At 43.4% G+C, this 14776-nt stretch overlaps 1 protein-coding gene across 1 annotated transcript in view; it reads right to left on the bottom strand.

Moving 5' to 3' along the window:
* LOC126095609 (protein inscuteable homolog) overlaps positions 1-14776 on the bottom strand; it is a 120997-nt gene that overhangs the window by 68612 nt on the left and 37609 nt on the right. Inside the window, exons 2-3 of the mRNA XM_049910378.1 lie at positions 10918-11230; positions 2565-2758 (exon numbers count right to left, since the gene is read on the bottom strand). Of these exons, the coding sequence (XP_049766335.1) occupies positions 2565-2758; positions 10918-11230 (507 nt within the window). The remainder of the gene's footprint in view (positions 1-2564; positions 2759-10917; positions 11231-14776) is intronic.

Raw genomic sequence — 14776 nt, 5'->3', positions numbered from 1 at the left:
CTCTAAGACAATCCGTATATTACAACCTGGTAAGCCAGATGATAGCCCTAAGAGGTATTTAAAAGAAGATACCCGTTGACTTGAGACGCCAGCCTCATTCATTATGGGCAAGTGGGAAACACTCAGCACCTGCTCTATAACTCTGACCTCTCCCTATGCAGAAAGCCTCGGAGGGTCAACGATTCCTGTTGGATGAAGATGTGCACCAGGCAGTTACGGGCTTTTTCACCCAGCAGGACATAGTGTTGTGCCAAACAAATATCTTCAACCTAGTGGATGATTACTTCAATGCTCACAGCAATTTTGCCTGATTGGCGTACCCATTTTTCCATTTTTGACTGTTCGGTTTTGAATGGTAAACAATAATCTGAATTTCTAATGAACTACAATATTCAGGATCTTAGGACACTGAATAAAATTTAATTAAATTCAATCCTCAATCCATATTTCTTTTACGAAAGGCAACCACCCCAGTGTAAGGAATGTCTCCTGAAAGTTCAGTTATATTTGTAGTTATGTTCTCCATCATTCGCAAGGGTCTACATCAACACCTAGATCTATATACCATAAACCACTCTGTGGTGCATAGCAGAGGGTACGTCCCATTGTACCCGTTATTAAGGTTTCTTCCTGTTACATTCACATATGGAGTGTGGGAAGAATGAGTATCTGAATGCCTCTGTGCATGCAGTAATTATTCTTGTCTTATCCTCACAATCCCTGCATGAGCGATACATAGGGGGTTGTAGTATATTCCTGAGTAATCATTTAAAGCCAGTTCTTGAAACTTTGTTAGTAGACTTTCTCGGGATAGTCATCAAGAGTCTGCCATTTCAGTTCCTTCAGTATCTCTGTGTCACTCTCCCAAGAATTAAATAAACCTGTAACTATTCATGCTGTTATTCTCTGTATATGTTCAATATCCCCTGTTAGTCCTATTTGGTGCAGGTCCCGCACACTGGGACAATATTACAGAACTGGTCACATGAGTGATTCGTAGGTAATCTCCTTTGTAGACTGGTTGCACCTCCTCAGTATTCTACCACTAAAACAAAGTTACTTCTACATCTGTACCCACAATGCAACCTATCTGATTGTCCAATTTCATATCCCTAAAAAGTGTTACTCCCAGGTATTTGTATGAGTTGGCTGATTACAAAAGTGACTTATTGATATTATAATCACAAGATACTATGTTTTTTTCGTCATGTGAAGAGCAAAATTGTATATTTATGAACATTTAGAGCAAGTTGCCAATCTCTGTATACTTCAGGCTATACTTCATTAGAGATAATTGCATCATCTACAAAAAGGCTGATTTTACTAATAATATTGTCTGCAAGATCATTAATATACAATATGAACAGCAAGTGTCCCAGCACACTTCCCTGCAGTACACCCGAAGTTACTTCTACATCTGACAATGACTCTCCATCCACGGTAACATGCTGTGTCCTCCCTGCCAAAAAGTCCTCAATCCAGCCACAAATTTCGCTTGATACCCCATATGAAATACAGCAGCTACCTGGATGCCTTGATGCAAGGCTTTCAGTATGTCTTGAGAAAAGTGTGAGTTAGGTTTCACACAATAATGTGCCATGGCCAGGACTCGAAACTGGGTCTTCTTGCCTACTAGGCAGAAACCCTGACCTTTACACCACCACAGCACTATGATTAACATTGCTGAATGAACTGCCCATGTCAAGTGCCATCCCCAACACAAATTTCAATTCATATCTTCAGCTTAATTTCCCCCTATATTGTCACTATGGGTAGTTCAAGCAGTAATGTTAACCATAGTGCTGCAGTGGTGTAATGATCAGCATTTCTACCTAGTAGGCAAGGAGACCCAGGTTTGAGTCCTGGCCGTGGCACAAATTTTAATTCATTCTTCAGCTTCCATTATTATAGTAGATAAAGATGAGACTTAAATGTCTCAGGGAAAATTTAGTTATAGGTTTGTCACAATTGATGTTTTCGAAATTCATGCTCGCTGTCATTGAGGAGGTCATTCTGTTCAAGATACCTTATTATGTTTGAGCTCAGCGTATGTTGTAAGATTCTACAACAAACCAATGTCAAGGATATTGGATGGTAGTTTTGTGGATCACTGCTATTATCCTTCTTGTACAGGAGTGTGACCCATGCCCTTTTCCAACAACTGGGCACTGTTTTTTGTTCAAGGAATCTATGATAGATCACAGTTAGAAGAGCAGCTAGCACAACCAGACATTCAGTTTGAAATCTGAAAGGGATTGCATTGGGGCCTGGAGCTTTGTACAATTTTAACGATTTCAGCTGTTTCTCAACACCACTGACACTAATACTCATGTCATTCATCTTTTCAGTCGCACAAGGATTAAGTTGGGGCAATTCTCCTGGGTTTTCCTTTGTAAAAGAACATATGAAAATGAAGTTAAGCATTTCAGCTTTCACTTTGCTACCCTCAATTTCAGTTCCTGTCTCATTCACTAGGGACAGGCACTACCTTTGGTGCCACTAACAGGCCAACCAACAAACAGCTGCACCTTCACTCAACAATGATATGACAATTAACTACGCACCTGTTGAACTCTGGCAGCAGGTTGTGTGGTGGGCGCAGACGCATGCGCTGAGGCCTGGCGGCTTTGCGGGCCTCAGTGTGTCCTTTGGGGGTAGACGTGCAGACAGGCTGGCAGTCAAGCGGAGAATCAACCACGGGACTCTGCTCTGCCTCTGGCCGGCTGTCCCTGCGGGAACTACTATCGGTGTCCACATCCTGCCACAGAAACATCCTCTCTTGAATCAGCAAAGGCCCTCATAACAGCTCATCACACGCACAAATCAAAATTTTGCATCATTTAATGTCTTTCCTGTGAATGAAACTGACTAATTTGACAAAAAATTAGGAATAGGTATTTTTGTAATTTATGAGAAGCATTTGATCACCCAGTTCACTGTACAGGGTGTACCAAAGGGATTTATGTAATTTCATGAGATGCCTTATTTCATCTCCATTATATTTCACCACTAATGTGTACCACTATTATCATTATCATCGTTGTCTTCATTGTCATCAGATGATGATGATGATGATGATGATGATGAAGAAGAAGAAGAAGAAGAAGATGATGATTATGACGATGATGATGATGATGATGATGATGATTCTCAAAGACACATGATACATTGTAGAGATAAAAGTGTTTGGTAGGGTGAAAAAAAAGGAAAAGAATCAAATGCAGGACATATGGCACACTTTATGGTCTGTCAACATAGATCATCGTGCTGATGGTGCTCCAATAACTTATATGTTATTTAAATATTTCATAAAAATTCGAACCTAGTTGTCTTGAAAATCCTTGGGAAGTACATACTACCAAAGTAGCATTATTATATTTACGTATCAAACAATGGAAAATCGAGGACGGAATGTAACAGTGTTATGAGAAGGAAAGTTGCTATTCACAATATAGCACAGATGGTGAGACACACACACACACACACACACACACACACACACACACACACACACACGACTGCAGTTTCAGGCAACTGAAACCACACTGCAAGCAGCAGCACCTGTGCGCAATGGAAGAGGTGATTGGGTGGAGGTAAGGAGGAGGCAGGATATTTCTTAGTGGGCAGGATATTTCTCATTTCAGAGCACGACAAGAGGTAGTCCAAACCCCGGCAGAAAATGTAATTCAATTGCTCCAGTCCTGGGTGGTGTTGAGTTGGGGGGTGGGGTTGGGGGGTCTGGGAGGGGGGGGAGTCGGGGGGTTCAGGGGAGGGGGGGGAATGCTGCTCTGTAGCCAGACAGTGGGACTTTGGGAGGTGGTGGGAGACTGGAAAGATAAGGCACAGGGTACTTGTTTTTGTACAATGTTGGGAAGATAATTATGGTCAGCGAACACTTCAGTGAGACCCTTGGTATATTTCGAGAGGCGCCACTCATCACTGCAGATGCGAAGACCGAGGGTTGCTAGGCTGTATAAAAGGGACTCCTTGGTATGGAATGGGTGGCAGCTGTCGAAGTGGAGGTATTGCTGGGTTTGATGTAGCCATCTTTCAGGAAGAGGTCAACATCTAGGAACATAGTTTTTTGGGTTGAGTAGGACCAGGTGAAGCAAATGGGGGAGGAGCTCTTGAGGTTGTGGAAGAATGTGGACATAGTGTCCTCACTCTCAATCCAAATCACAAAGATGTCATAAATGAATATGAACCAGGTGAGGGGTTTATGATTATGGGTGTTTAGGAAGGATATGTTAGCCTAAAATGGTGCCATGCGGGTGCCCATAGCTGTACCCTGGATTTGTTTGTAGGTAATGCCTTCAAAGGGAAAGTAATTGAGGATATAGTTGGTCATGGTGACTAAGAAGGAGATCGTTGCTTTGGAATCCTTCAGGCACTGGGAAAGGTAGTTTTTAATAGCAGTAAGGCCATGGGTATTAGGGATGTTAATGTACAGGGCACCGTGTGGTAAAGAGATGGGAACTGTGGGAGAGTCAGTGGAGGAAATAGCTGGTATCTTTTATATAGGAGGTTAGGTTCTGGGTAGCGCAGGTTGAAGGTGTTGGTCTATTAGAGTAGATATTTTCTCAGTGGAGGCACAGTGACTGGCCACAATGGGGTGTCCTGGGTGGTTGGGATTATGGACTTTATGAAGCATTAGAAGGTAGGAGTGTGGGGAATGGTAGGGGTGAGCAGAAAGATGGACTCTGGGAAGAGGTTCTGGGATGGGCCTAATGATTTGAGGAGTAACTGGAGAACCTGCTGGATTTCTGGAATGGGGTCACTGTGGCAAGGTTTGTAGGTAGAAGTATTTGACAGCTGGTGGAGTCCTTCTGCCAAGTAATCCTTGTGGTTCTGGCGGAACCTTTGTCTGCAAGTAAGATTATACGGCTGTTGTTGTTGTGGTCTTCAGTCCTGAGACTGGTTTGATGCAGCTCTCCATGCTACTCTATCCTGTGCAAGCTTCTTCATCTCCCAGTACCTACTGCAACCTACATCCTTCTGAATCTGCTTAGTGTATTCATCTCTTGGTCTCCCCCTACGATTTTTACCCTCCACGCTGCCCTCCAATACTAAATTGGTGATCCCTTGATGTCTCAGAACATGTCCTACCAACCGATCCCTTCTTCTGGTCAAGTTGTGCCACAAACTTCTCTTCTCCCCAATCCTATTCAATACTTCCTCATTAGTTACGTGATCTACCCATCTAATCTTCAGCATTCTTCTGTAGCGCCACATTTCGAAAGCTTCTATTCTCTTCTTGTCCAAATTATTTACCGTCCATGTTTCACTTCCATACAAGGCTACACTTCATACAAATACTTTCAGAAATGACTTCCTGACACTTAAATCTATACTTGATGTTAACAAATTTCTCTTCTTCAGAAACGCTTTCCTTGCCATTGCCAGTCTACATTTTATATCCTCTCTACTTCGACCATCATCATCAGTTATTTTGCTCCCCAAATAGCAAAACTCCTTTACTACTGTAAGTGTCTCATTTCCTAATCTAATACCCTCAACATCACCCGCCTTAATTCGACTACATTCCATTATCCTCATTTTCCTTTTGTTGATGTTCATCTTATATCCTCCCTTCAAGACACCATCCATTCCGTTCAACTGCTCTTCCAAGTCCTTTGCTGTCCCTGACAGAATTACAATGTCATCGGCGAACCTCAAAGTTTTTATTTCTTCTCCATGGATTTTAATACCTATTCCGAATTTTTCTTTTGTTTCCTTTACTGCTTGCTCAATATACAGATTGAATAACATCGGGGAGAGGCTACAACCCTGTCTTACTCCCTTCCCAACCACTGCTTCCCTTTCATGTCCCTCGACTCTTATAACTGCCATCTGGTTTCTGTACAAATCGTAAATAGCCTTTCGCTCCCTGTATTTTACCCCTGCCACCTTTAGAATTTGAAAGAGAGTATTCCAGTCAACAATGTCAAAAGCTTTCTCTAAGTCTACAAATGCTAGAAACGTAGGTTTGCCTTTCCTTAATCTTTCTTCTAAGATAAGTCGTAAGGTCAGTATTGCCTCACGTGTTCCACTATTTCTACGGAATCCAAACTGATCTTCTCCGAGGTCGGCTTCTACTAGTTTTTCCATTCGTCTGTAAAGAATTCGTGTTAGTATTTTGCAGCTGTGGCTTATTAAACTGATTGTTCGGTAATTTTCACATCTGTCAACACCTGCTTTTTTTGGGATTGGAATTATTATATTCTTCTTGAAGTCTGAGGGTATTTCGCCCGTTTCATACATCTTGCTCACCAGATGGTAGAGTTTTGTCAGGACTGGCTCTCCCAAGGCCGTCAGTAGTTCCGATGGAATGTTGTCTACTCCAGGGGCCTTGTTTCGACTCAGGTCTTTCAGTGCTCTGTCAAACTCTTCACGCAGTATCGTATCTCCCATTTCATCTTCATCTACATCCTCTTCCATTTCCATAATATTGTCCTCAAGTACATCGCCCTTGTATAGACCCTCTATATACTCCTTCCACCTTTCTGCTTTCCCTTCTTTGCTTAGAACTGGGTGTCCATCTGAGCTCTTGATGTTCCTACAAGTGGTTCTCTTTTCTCCAAAGGTCTCTTTAATTTTCCTGTAGGCAATATCTATCTTACCCCTAGTGAGATACGCCTCTACATCCTTACATTTTTTCCTCTAGCCATCCCTGCTTAGCCATTTTGCACTTCCTGTCGATCTCATTTTTGAGACGTTTGTATTCCTTTTTGCCTGCTTCATTTACTGCATTTTTATATTTTCTCCTTTCATCAATTAAATTCAATATTTCTTCTGTTACCCAAGGATTTCTACTAGCCCTCGTCTTTTTACCAACTTGATCCTCTGCTGCCTTCACTACTTCATCCCTCAAAGCTACCCATTCTTCTTCTACTGTATTTCTTTCCCCCATTCCTGTCAATCGTTCCCTTATGCTCTCCCTGAAACTCTGTACAACCTCTGGTTCTTTCAGTTTATCCAGGTCCCATCTCCTTAAATTCCCACCTTTTTGCAGTTTCTTCAGTTTTAATCTACAGGTCATAACCAATAGATTGTGGTCAGAGTCCACATCTGCCCCTGGAAATGTCTTACAATTTAAAACCTGGTTCCTAAATCTCTGTCTTACCATTATATAATCTATTTGATACCTTTTAGTGTCTCCAGGGTTCTTCCATGTATACAACCTTCTATCATGATTCTTAAACCAAGTGTTAGCTATGATTAAGTTGTGCTCAGTGCAAAATTCTACCAGGCGGCTTCCTCTTTCATTTCTTAGCCCCAATCCATATTCACCTACTACGTTTCCTTCTCTCCCTTTTCCTACACTCAAATTCCAGTCACCAATGACTATTAAATTTTCGTCTCCCTTCACTGTCTGAATAATTTCTTTTACTTCATCATACATTTCTTCAATTTCTTCGTCATCTGCAGAGCTAGTTGGCATATAAACTTGTACTACTGTAGTAGGTGTGGGCTTCGTATCTATCTTGGCCACAATAATGCGTTCACTATGCTGTTTGTAGTAGCTTACCCGCATTCCTATTTTCCTATTCATTATTAAACCTACTCCTGCATTACCCCTATTTGACTTTGTGTTTATAACACTGTAGTCACCTGACCAGAAGTCTTGTTCCTCCTGCCACCGAACTTCACTAATTCCCACTATATCTAACTTTAACCTATCCATTTCCCTTTTTAAATTTTCTATCCTACCTGCCCGATTAAGGGATCTGACATTCCACGCTCCGATCCGTAGAACGCCAGTTTTCTTTCTGCTGATAACGACATCCTCTTGAGTAGTCCCCGCCCGGAGATCCGAATAGGGGACTATTTTACCTCCGGAATATTTTACCCAAGAGGACGCCATCATCATTTAATCATACAGTAAAGCTGCATGCCCTCGGGAAAAATTACGGCTGTAGTTTCCCCTTGCTTTCAGCCGTTCGCAGTACCAGCACAGCAAGGCCGTTTTGGTTATTGTTAGAAGGCCAGATCAGTCAATCATCCAGACTGTTGCCCTTGCAACTACTGAAAAGGCTGCTGCCCCTCTTCAGGAACCACACGTTTGTCTGGCCTCTCAACAGATACCCCTCCGTTGTGGTTGTACCTACGGTACGGCTATCTGTATCGCTGAGGCACGCAAGCCTCCCCACCAACGGCAAGGTCCATGGTTCATGGGGGGGGGGGGGGGGGGGGGGGGGGCTGAGATCAGTTTTTAGATGGTAGACTGTGGTTCTTTCTGTGGATGTAAGGTTAGTTTGCACGATGAGGGATTTGGGGAAAGATGGTAAGGCAAGGTCGAGGTTAAGAAATTCTGGAAAGTTAACAGGGGTGATTTGGGAGCAGTGGGGGTGGATCACGGTTGCATGGAGGAGTGAACCGAGTTAGGCAGGATTTATAGGTCTTGTGGATGTTAAAAGTGCAATCCATTCTTGCAAATTTTTCCTATGCCTTTCCTTTTCATGCCTCTTATGCAAATTATAATAAGTAACGTTTATTGTGTATATCAGTTTATTTACAGTATAAGTACAATAAAAATTGAAAAAGGTTTCTGCAGATGTACTCAAATCCATGACCCTCCAATTACCATTCTGCAATCTTTTCGTTGTGCTAACAGCTGCCTGGAAATGCCACTAACATAAACGACTAGCAGTAACAAATCTAGCAGCCCGCCTTCGAATTGCTTCAATGTCTTCCTTTAACGTGACTTGGTGCGTATTCCAAGCACTCAAACAGTACTCAACAATGGGTCACACTAGTGTCCTATATGCAGTCTCCTTTAAAGATGAACCACACATTCCTAAAATTCTCCCAATAAATCGAAGCTGACCATTTGCCTTTCCTACTACAGTACTTACATGCTCATTCCATTTCTTATTGCTTTGTAAAGTTATGCTTGGATATTCAACTGACGTGACTGTATCAAGCAGCACACTACTAATGCTGCATTCAAAAATTATGGGTTTGTTTTTCCTGTTCAACTGCATTAACTTATGTTTTCCTACATTTAGAGCTGGCTGCCATCCATCACAACAACTAGAAATTTTGTCCAAGCCATCTCGTATCTTGCTACATCACTCACTGATGACATCTTCCTAAACACCATGGCATTATTAGCAGACTGCTGCTTACCCTGTCTGCCAGATCATTTACGTATATAGAAAATAACAGTGGGCCTATCACACTTCCCTGGGGCACTCCTGTTGATACTCTAGCTCTGATAAACACTCACCATTACTGTTATGCTATGCTGCTATGCTGCTATTCTTCTTCTTCTTCTTCTTCTTCTTCTTCTTCTTCTTTCCATAAATACCTGGCCATCCGGAGCTCCCAATACTGTCACTTTCATTTCTAGCAAAGCCCTACATATGCTAAAAATCTAGATGAAATTGGTGGTGATGAGCAGATGTGGTCCCATGGTAAGTGTTGCTCTTTAATCCTAACCCTCATAATGAGTACGTTGTGAACACTCCCTCTTCTAATGTGACAACTATATTTTGACAGCACTGCATACAAATATTTCTGGTTTCACAAACACTCCGGCACGCTGTCCACCTCAATTTGCACACTAAATCACTCGATCCAAGTCCTCTACAAATTGCACTGATGAGTGAAATGCAGCAATCAACAACCCCGCAATTTGGTAGCTCTACAGGATCTAAATAGAGATGAGTGGCTTCAGCTGGATATGGCAAAGTTGAAGAATTTATTAATGCATGGTCTCTGTTCTTTTAGCCATGTCCGAAAGAACAGCTGTGATACACGTTATGTAAACTCAACTTGTAAGAGGGGGCCGGGCAGAGTGGCCATGCGGTTCTAGGCGATACAGTCTGGAACCGAGCGACTGCTACGGTCGCAGGTTCGAATCCTGCCTCGGGCATGGATGTGTGCGATGTCCTTAGATAAGTTAGGTTTAATTAGTTCTAAGTTCTAAGCGACTGATTACCTCAGAATTTAAGTTGCATAGTGCTCAGAGCCATTTTTTTGTAATAGGGGGGAGGGGGGGAGGGGAGAAGGAAAAGCAGAGGAAGGAACTAATGATATCAGCTACATGCTACATCGGGACTTTTTGTGGAATCAGTGGTGATGAGTGAAAGTGTGTGTTGGACCAGAACTCGAACCCATGATCCCCCACTTGCAAGGCAGTTGCATTTACCTCTGCACTACCCAGACACAGGGTTTACCAAAAAAGCTGTGGACTATCTCAGAAATACCCCAAGCCGAGTCACATTCTCACACAGTGCCACTGATCCACAGTACCCATCCACATCCTCCAAGCTCTTTAATTTTAGATTCCCCCTGGAAGTCGAATATAAATGTGTACCCACACTGAAGCGTGTGGGTTCATTGCCCATCAAGGAGAATCAATTATATGAATGCATGGTGCATGTTCTTTTGGGCATGTCCAAAAGATGGGCAATGAATCCAGAACCTTAAGTGCAGACACATATTTACTTTCGACCTCCAGCAGGAAACTAATATTAGCAAGTGTGGAGGACACGGATAAGGACTGTGGTTAGTGGCTTTGGACAGGAATGTGAGTCAGACAGGGAGAGTGCTGAGAAAGTCTGTGCACTTGTGATAAATACTGTCTCCAGGTGGCGCAGAGGTTGACACAACTGCTAAGTAAGCAACAGATCCCAGGTTTGAATGCCCCTGATTCAGCATGAAGTTCCAGTGCAGCTGATATCATTAGTTCCTTCCATCCTTTTCCTTTCTCCCCCCCCCCCCTCCTTCCACCTCCAATTTACATAACAAACTCGAAGAAGTTTGTGAGTTCCTTTCTTTGCCGAATTGAGTCAATTATCGAGGCTCAAAGTACTGTTACGTAGCATCGGTGTGACGTCACCTGCGGGTGACTAATTTTTTGCCCGGTGTGTTCAGTTACGACAAGTTTGATGACCTTCGTAACGCACTCACCGGTTCCTCTAGTTCCGCCAGCCAGCTGAGTCGCGTGTCCGTGCGCAGTGGGGAGAAGGAGGCGTTGAAGGCTTCGGGCGTCTTGAGGATGTCCGCGTAGGCGTCGGGCTCCGGAGTGGCGGGCCTGGCGGGCGGCAGCTGGGCGTCCGAGTAGCCCGAGTCGAGCGAGGCGGCGCCGGGGCTGGCGGAGGCGGCGCGGCCCGCCCCCACCACCAGGCCCGGCGGCTCGCTGGCCCACGCCTTGCTGGGCCGGCGCCGCCACTCGCCGCCAGATGGCGCGCCGGGCGCCGCTCTGCACCCGGGGGACTCCACCCTGCAAAACGTTCAGTTTCCGCTCAAAAACTGTACATAGGAGCCGGAGTGCAGTCAGACAGTTACTGGAGTTGACACCTTTAATTGCTTTCAGATCATTCATTTCTTCAGCCGGCCGGAGTGTCCGAGCGGTTCTAGGCGCTACAGTATGGAACCGCGCGACCGCTACGGTCGCAGGTTCGAATCCTGCCTCGGGCATGAATGTGTGTGATGTCCTTAGGTTAGTTAGGTTTAAATAGTTCTAAGTTCTAGGGGACTGGTGACCTCAGCAGTTAAGTCCCATAGTTCAAATGGCTTTGAGCACTATGGGACTTAACTTCTGAGGTCATCAGACCCCTAGAACTCAGAACTATTTAAACCTAACTAACCTAAGGACATCACACACATCCATGCCCGAGGCAGGATTCGAACCTGCGACCGTAGCGAGTCCCACAGTGCTCAGAGCCATTTGAACCATTCATTTCTTCCACCTTATCCTGTGACACGACACTGCTAAACATTTCAGACCAATTTCGATCCTGGTTTCAACCTTTACTCTGGACAAACTAGGACATACCACAGGACACTCACTGGCTCCTATGAATAAAATAGAAAAAAAAAACTCCGCAGAAGATATGTCAGTGCAAAAGAACATTCTCTGAGAATGTTCTCAATTTCGTATGATTAAAAAAAAATCGAAGGGTATTCTCTGACGGAGTTTCTTCTCACTGCATCCCCTCCCTCTTGAGAAGGTTGTCGATATGTCGTCTGTCGTGTCCGGCAGTCTGTTCTGGAAGAGTTGCACTACGTTTCGATTTTACTTTTATGTGCGGCAACAACTTATGAACGCGATCACGAACACTACAAACATTACAAAATTGCAGCGAATGTAGGAAGATCTGCAGCGGATAGGTACTTAGCGCAGGGAGTGGCAAGTGACCCTTGACATAGACAAATGTAATGTATTGCGAATACCTAGAAAGAAGGATCCTTTATTGTATGACTATATGATAGCAGAACAAACACTGGTAGCAGTTACTTCTGTAAAATATCTGAGAGTATGAGTACGGAACGATTTGAAGTGGAATGATCATATAAAATTAATTGTTGGTAAGGCGGATGCCAGTTTAGATTCATTGGGAGAGTCCTTAGAAAATGTAGTCCATCAACAAAGGAGGTGACTTACAAAACACTCGTTCGACCTATACTTGAGTATTGCTCATCAGTGTGGGATCCGTACCAGGTCGGGTTGACGGAGGAGATAGAGAAGATCCAAAGAAGAGCGGCGCGTTTCGTCATAGCGTTATTTGGTAAACGTGATAGCGTTACGAAGATGGTTAGCAAACTCAAGTGGCAGACTCTGCAAGAGAGGCGCTCTGCATCGCGATGTAGCTTGCTGTCCAGGTTTCGAGAGGGTGTGTTTCTGGATGAGGTATCGAATATATTGCTTCCCCCTACTTATATCTCCCGAGGAGATCACAGAATGCAAAGTTAGAGAGATTCGAGCGCGCACTCAGGCGACTGGAACAGGAAAGGGAGGTAATGACAGTGGCACGTAAAGTGCCCTCCGCCACACACCGTTGGGTGGCTTGCGGAGTATAAATGTAGATGTAAATGCATTTTCTTGCGTATTTATCGAATTTTCGACATTCGGGGAAAATTATGCGAAAGGAATCTTACGATTACGTGACATTTACATCGACTCCAAACCGGAACTCTGTCAGAGTTTTCTAACACCAGAGAGTACTATGCATAATGGTCCCGCGCGTCAAGTATGCGTTCGGCCATGCGGTTCATTCGAGAAACAGATCGCTGGTTTGTAACAAACCAGTTATTAATTTTTCTTACACGTCTACTTCTATCAGATACAACACAATATAAGATTTATGCTGCGAGAAAGCATGATGATGAACATGTAAAAATATCAGTGACACAGTTGTCTGGTGTATACCTAAGTCTTTCGTACATCAGTCGGAAAACATGGGTCTACTAAACAACAACAAAAATGTTTTAATTCTCAAGTCGTTTGAAAGGCCGCCCCTTCTTTGTTCATGACATTCTGGAAGTAGTTTTTTCTTTGTTTTTGCCTTCCAAGCAAAATAAATTCTGCCGTTTTTGCTAAGTAAAGCTCCGAAAACTTAATCTCGACAGGACTTACTCTGCACGCGGTATGCTACAGACCTCACTTTAAACAGCTTTCTGAGAACATTCTCGGGTGAAGTATATTCTCCGACTTGCTTTATGCCTGTGGACGTGAAACGTTATCTGTACTTTCAAGTATAAAAGTATATTATCCGTGTTAATCATGCGACCCAGTTTGTTTATTTCGTGCACTGTCTCATAGCGATATGTGAGACTGGCTTTAGCACACTCCGGAACACCGTAAAATATCGTATTTGTGAACCTGTCTTCAGCGTAATTAATAGCACTCCCCTGTGTCCCGTCTGGTACGCGTTTTCCAACTAATCCTTTTCTGAGATGGTTGACACGACATCCATATAATTTCTTACGGATCTACAGTCCTGCAAGACCTCTACTTCCTTTCCTCACAACGCTTTCAAGTTATTCTATCAAGTTAAACAGTGTAACATCCATTGTTAATTTCTTTTGGCTATAAAACGATGCTTTTATGTTTTATGGTTAAAAATGCTTAATAAGTGAGTCAGATGGGTCCCTCACGTGATGGCCGTGACATTTCCGAGGCTCTGGACTACAGGGGGGTTATAATTAAACTTTCGCTCATTGAAAGCCAACCATGTTGGTTGGACTGGAGGTCTTTCTGTTGGAGATACCTCATTACATTTGAGTACAAATGAATGTAAAGGATATTGGACGGTAGTTTCGCAGATCACTTCTGCTGCCTTTCTTGTAGATGGGTATGACCTGCTCATTCTTCCAATCACTGGGTACCGTTTTTCTTGCAGTGATCTGCGGTATGCAATGGTTGAAAGATGTGCTTACACAACGGCAAATCTGTGTAGTGTCTTACATGGGTTCCGTTAGGCCTAAGTTTTAACGATATCAGCTGTTTCTCAGTGTCACTCACAATAATTTCTATTTTCCTCATTTTTACAGTGCACGATATTTAAATTGTGGCAGTACTCTTGGATTTTCTTTTGTAAAGGAACTTTGAAAAAGGGGTTCAGCATTTCGGCTTAGCTTCCCTCAATTTTAGTTCCTGTCTCGTCCACGAATATCTGGACCCTAATACTGATGTCACTAACAGCCCTTACAGATGACCAGAATTTGTTTCGGTTTTGTGTTGTCCTCCCTAGTCGTGTTGTGATACCATTTGCCATATTTCCCTTAACTAGAGTTGTGCGTAGATGCGGATATCTGCAGTATTGACTTTGCAGACTAAAACCTGCCCCGATGCGGACATCCGCGAATGTGAGTATCCGGCATACAATTACTTCGTGTTAACAAGTTGAAGAAAAGCATCAATATTATGAGGCACAGTAAAAGATGTGGTGTACTGTCGTAAACCACGTAACTCGGACGAACTAGGGTTGCGATTCAAGCAGTGTGGACAGAAATTACACTAGACACTTTGGTGCGAAAACGGAAT

The sequence above is a fragment of the Schistocerca cancellata genome, chromosome 8 (genome assembly GCF_023864275.1).
Source record: "Schistocerca cancellata isolate TAMUIC-IGC-003103 chromosome 8, iqSchCanc2.1, whole genome shotgun sequence".
NCBI classification, from domain to species: domain Eukaryota; kingdom Metazoa; phylum Arthropoda; class Insecta; order Orthoptera; family Acrididae; genus Schistocerca; species Schistocerca cancellata.
Note: the sequence above shows the minus strand (reverse complement) of the source record. Positions and strands in the feature narration are given on the sequence as shown.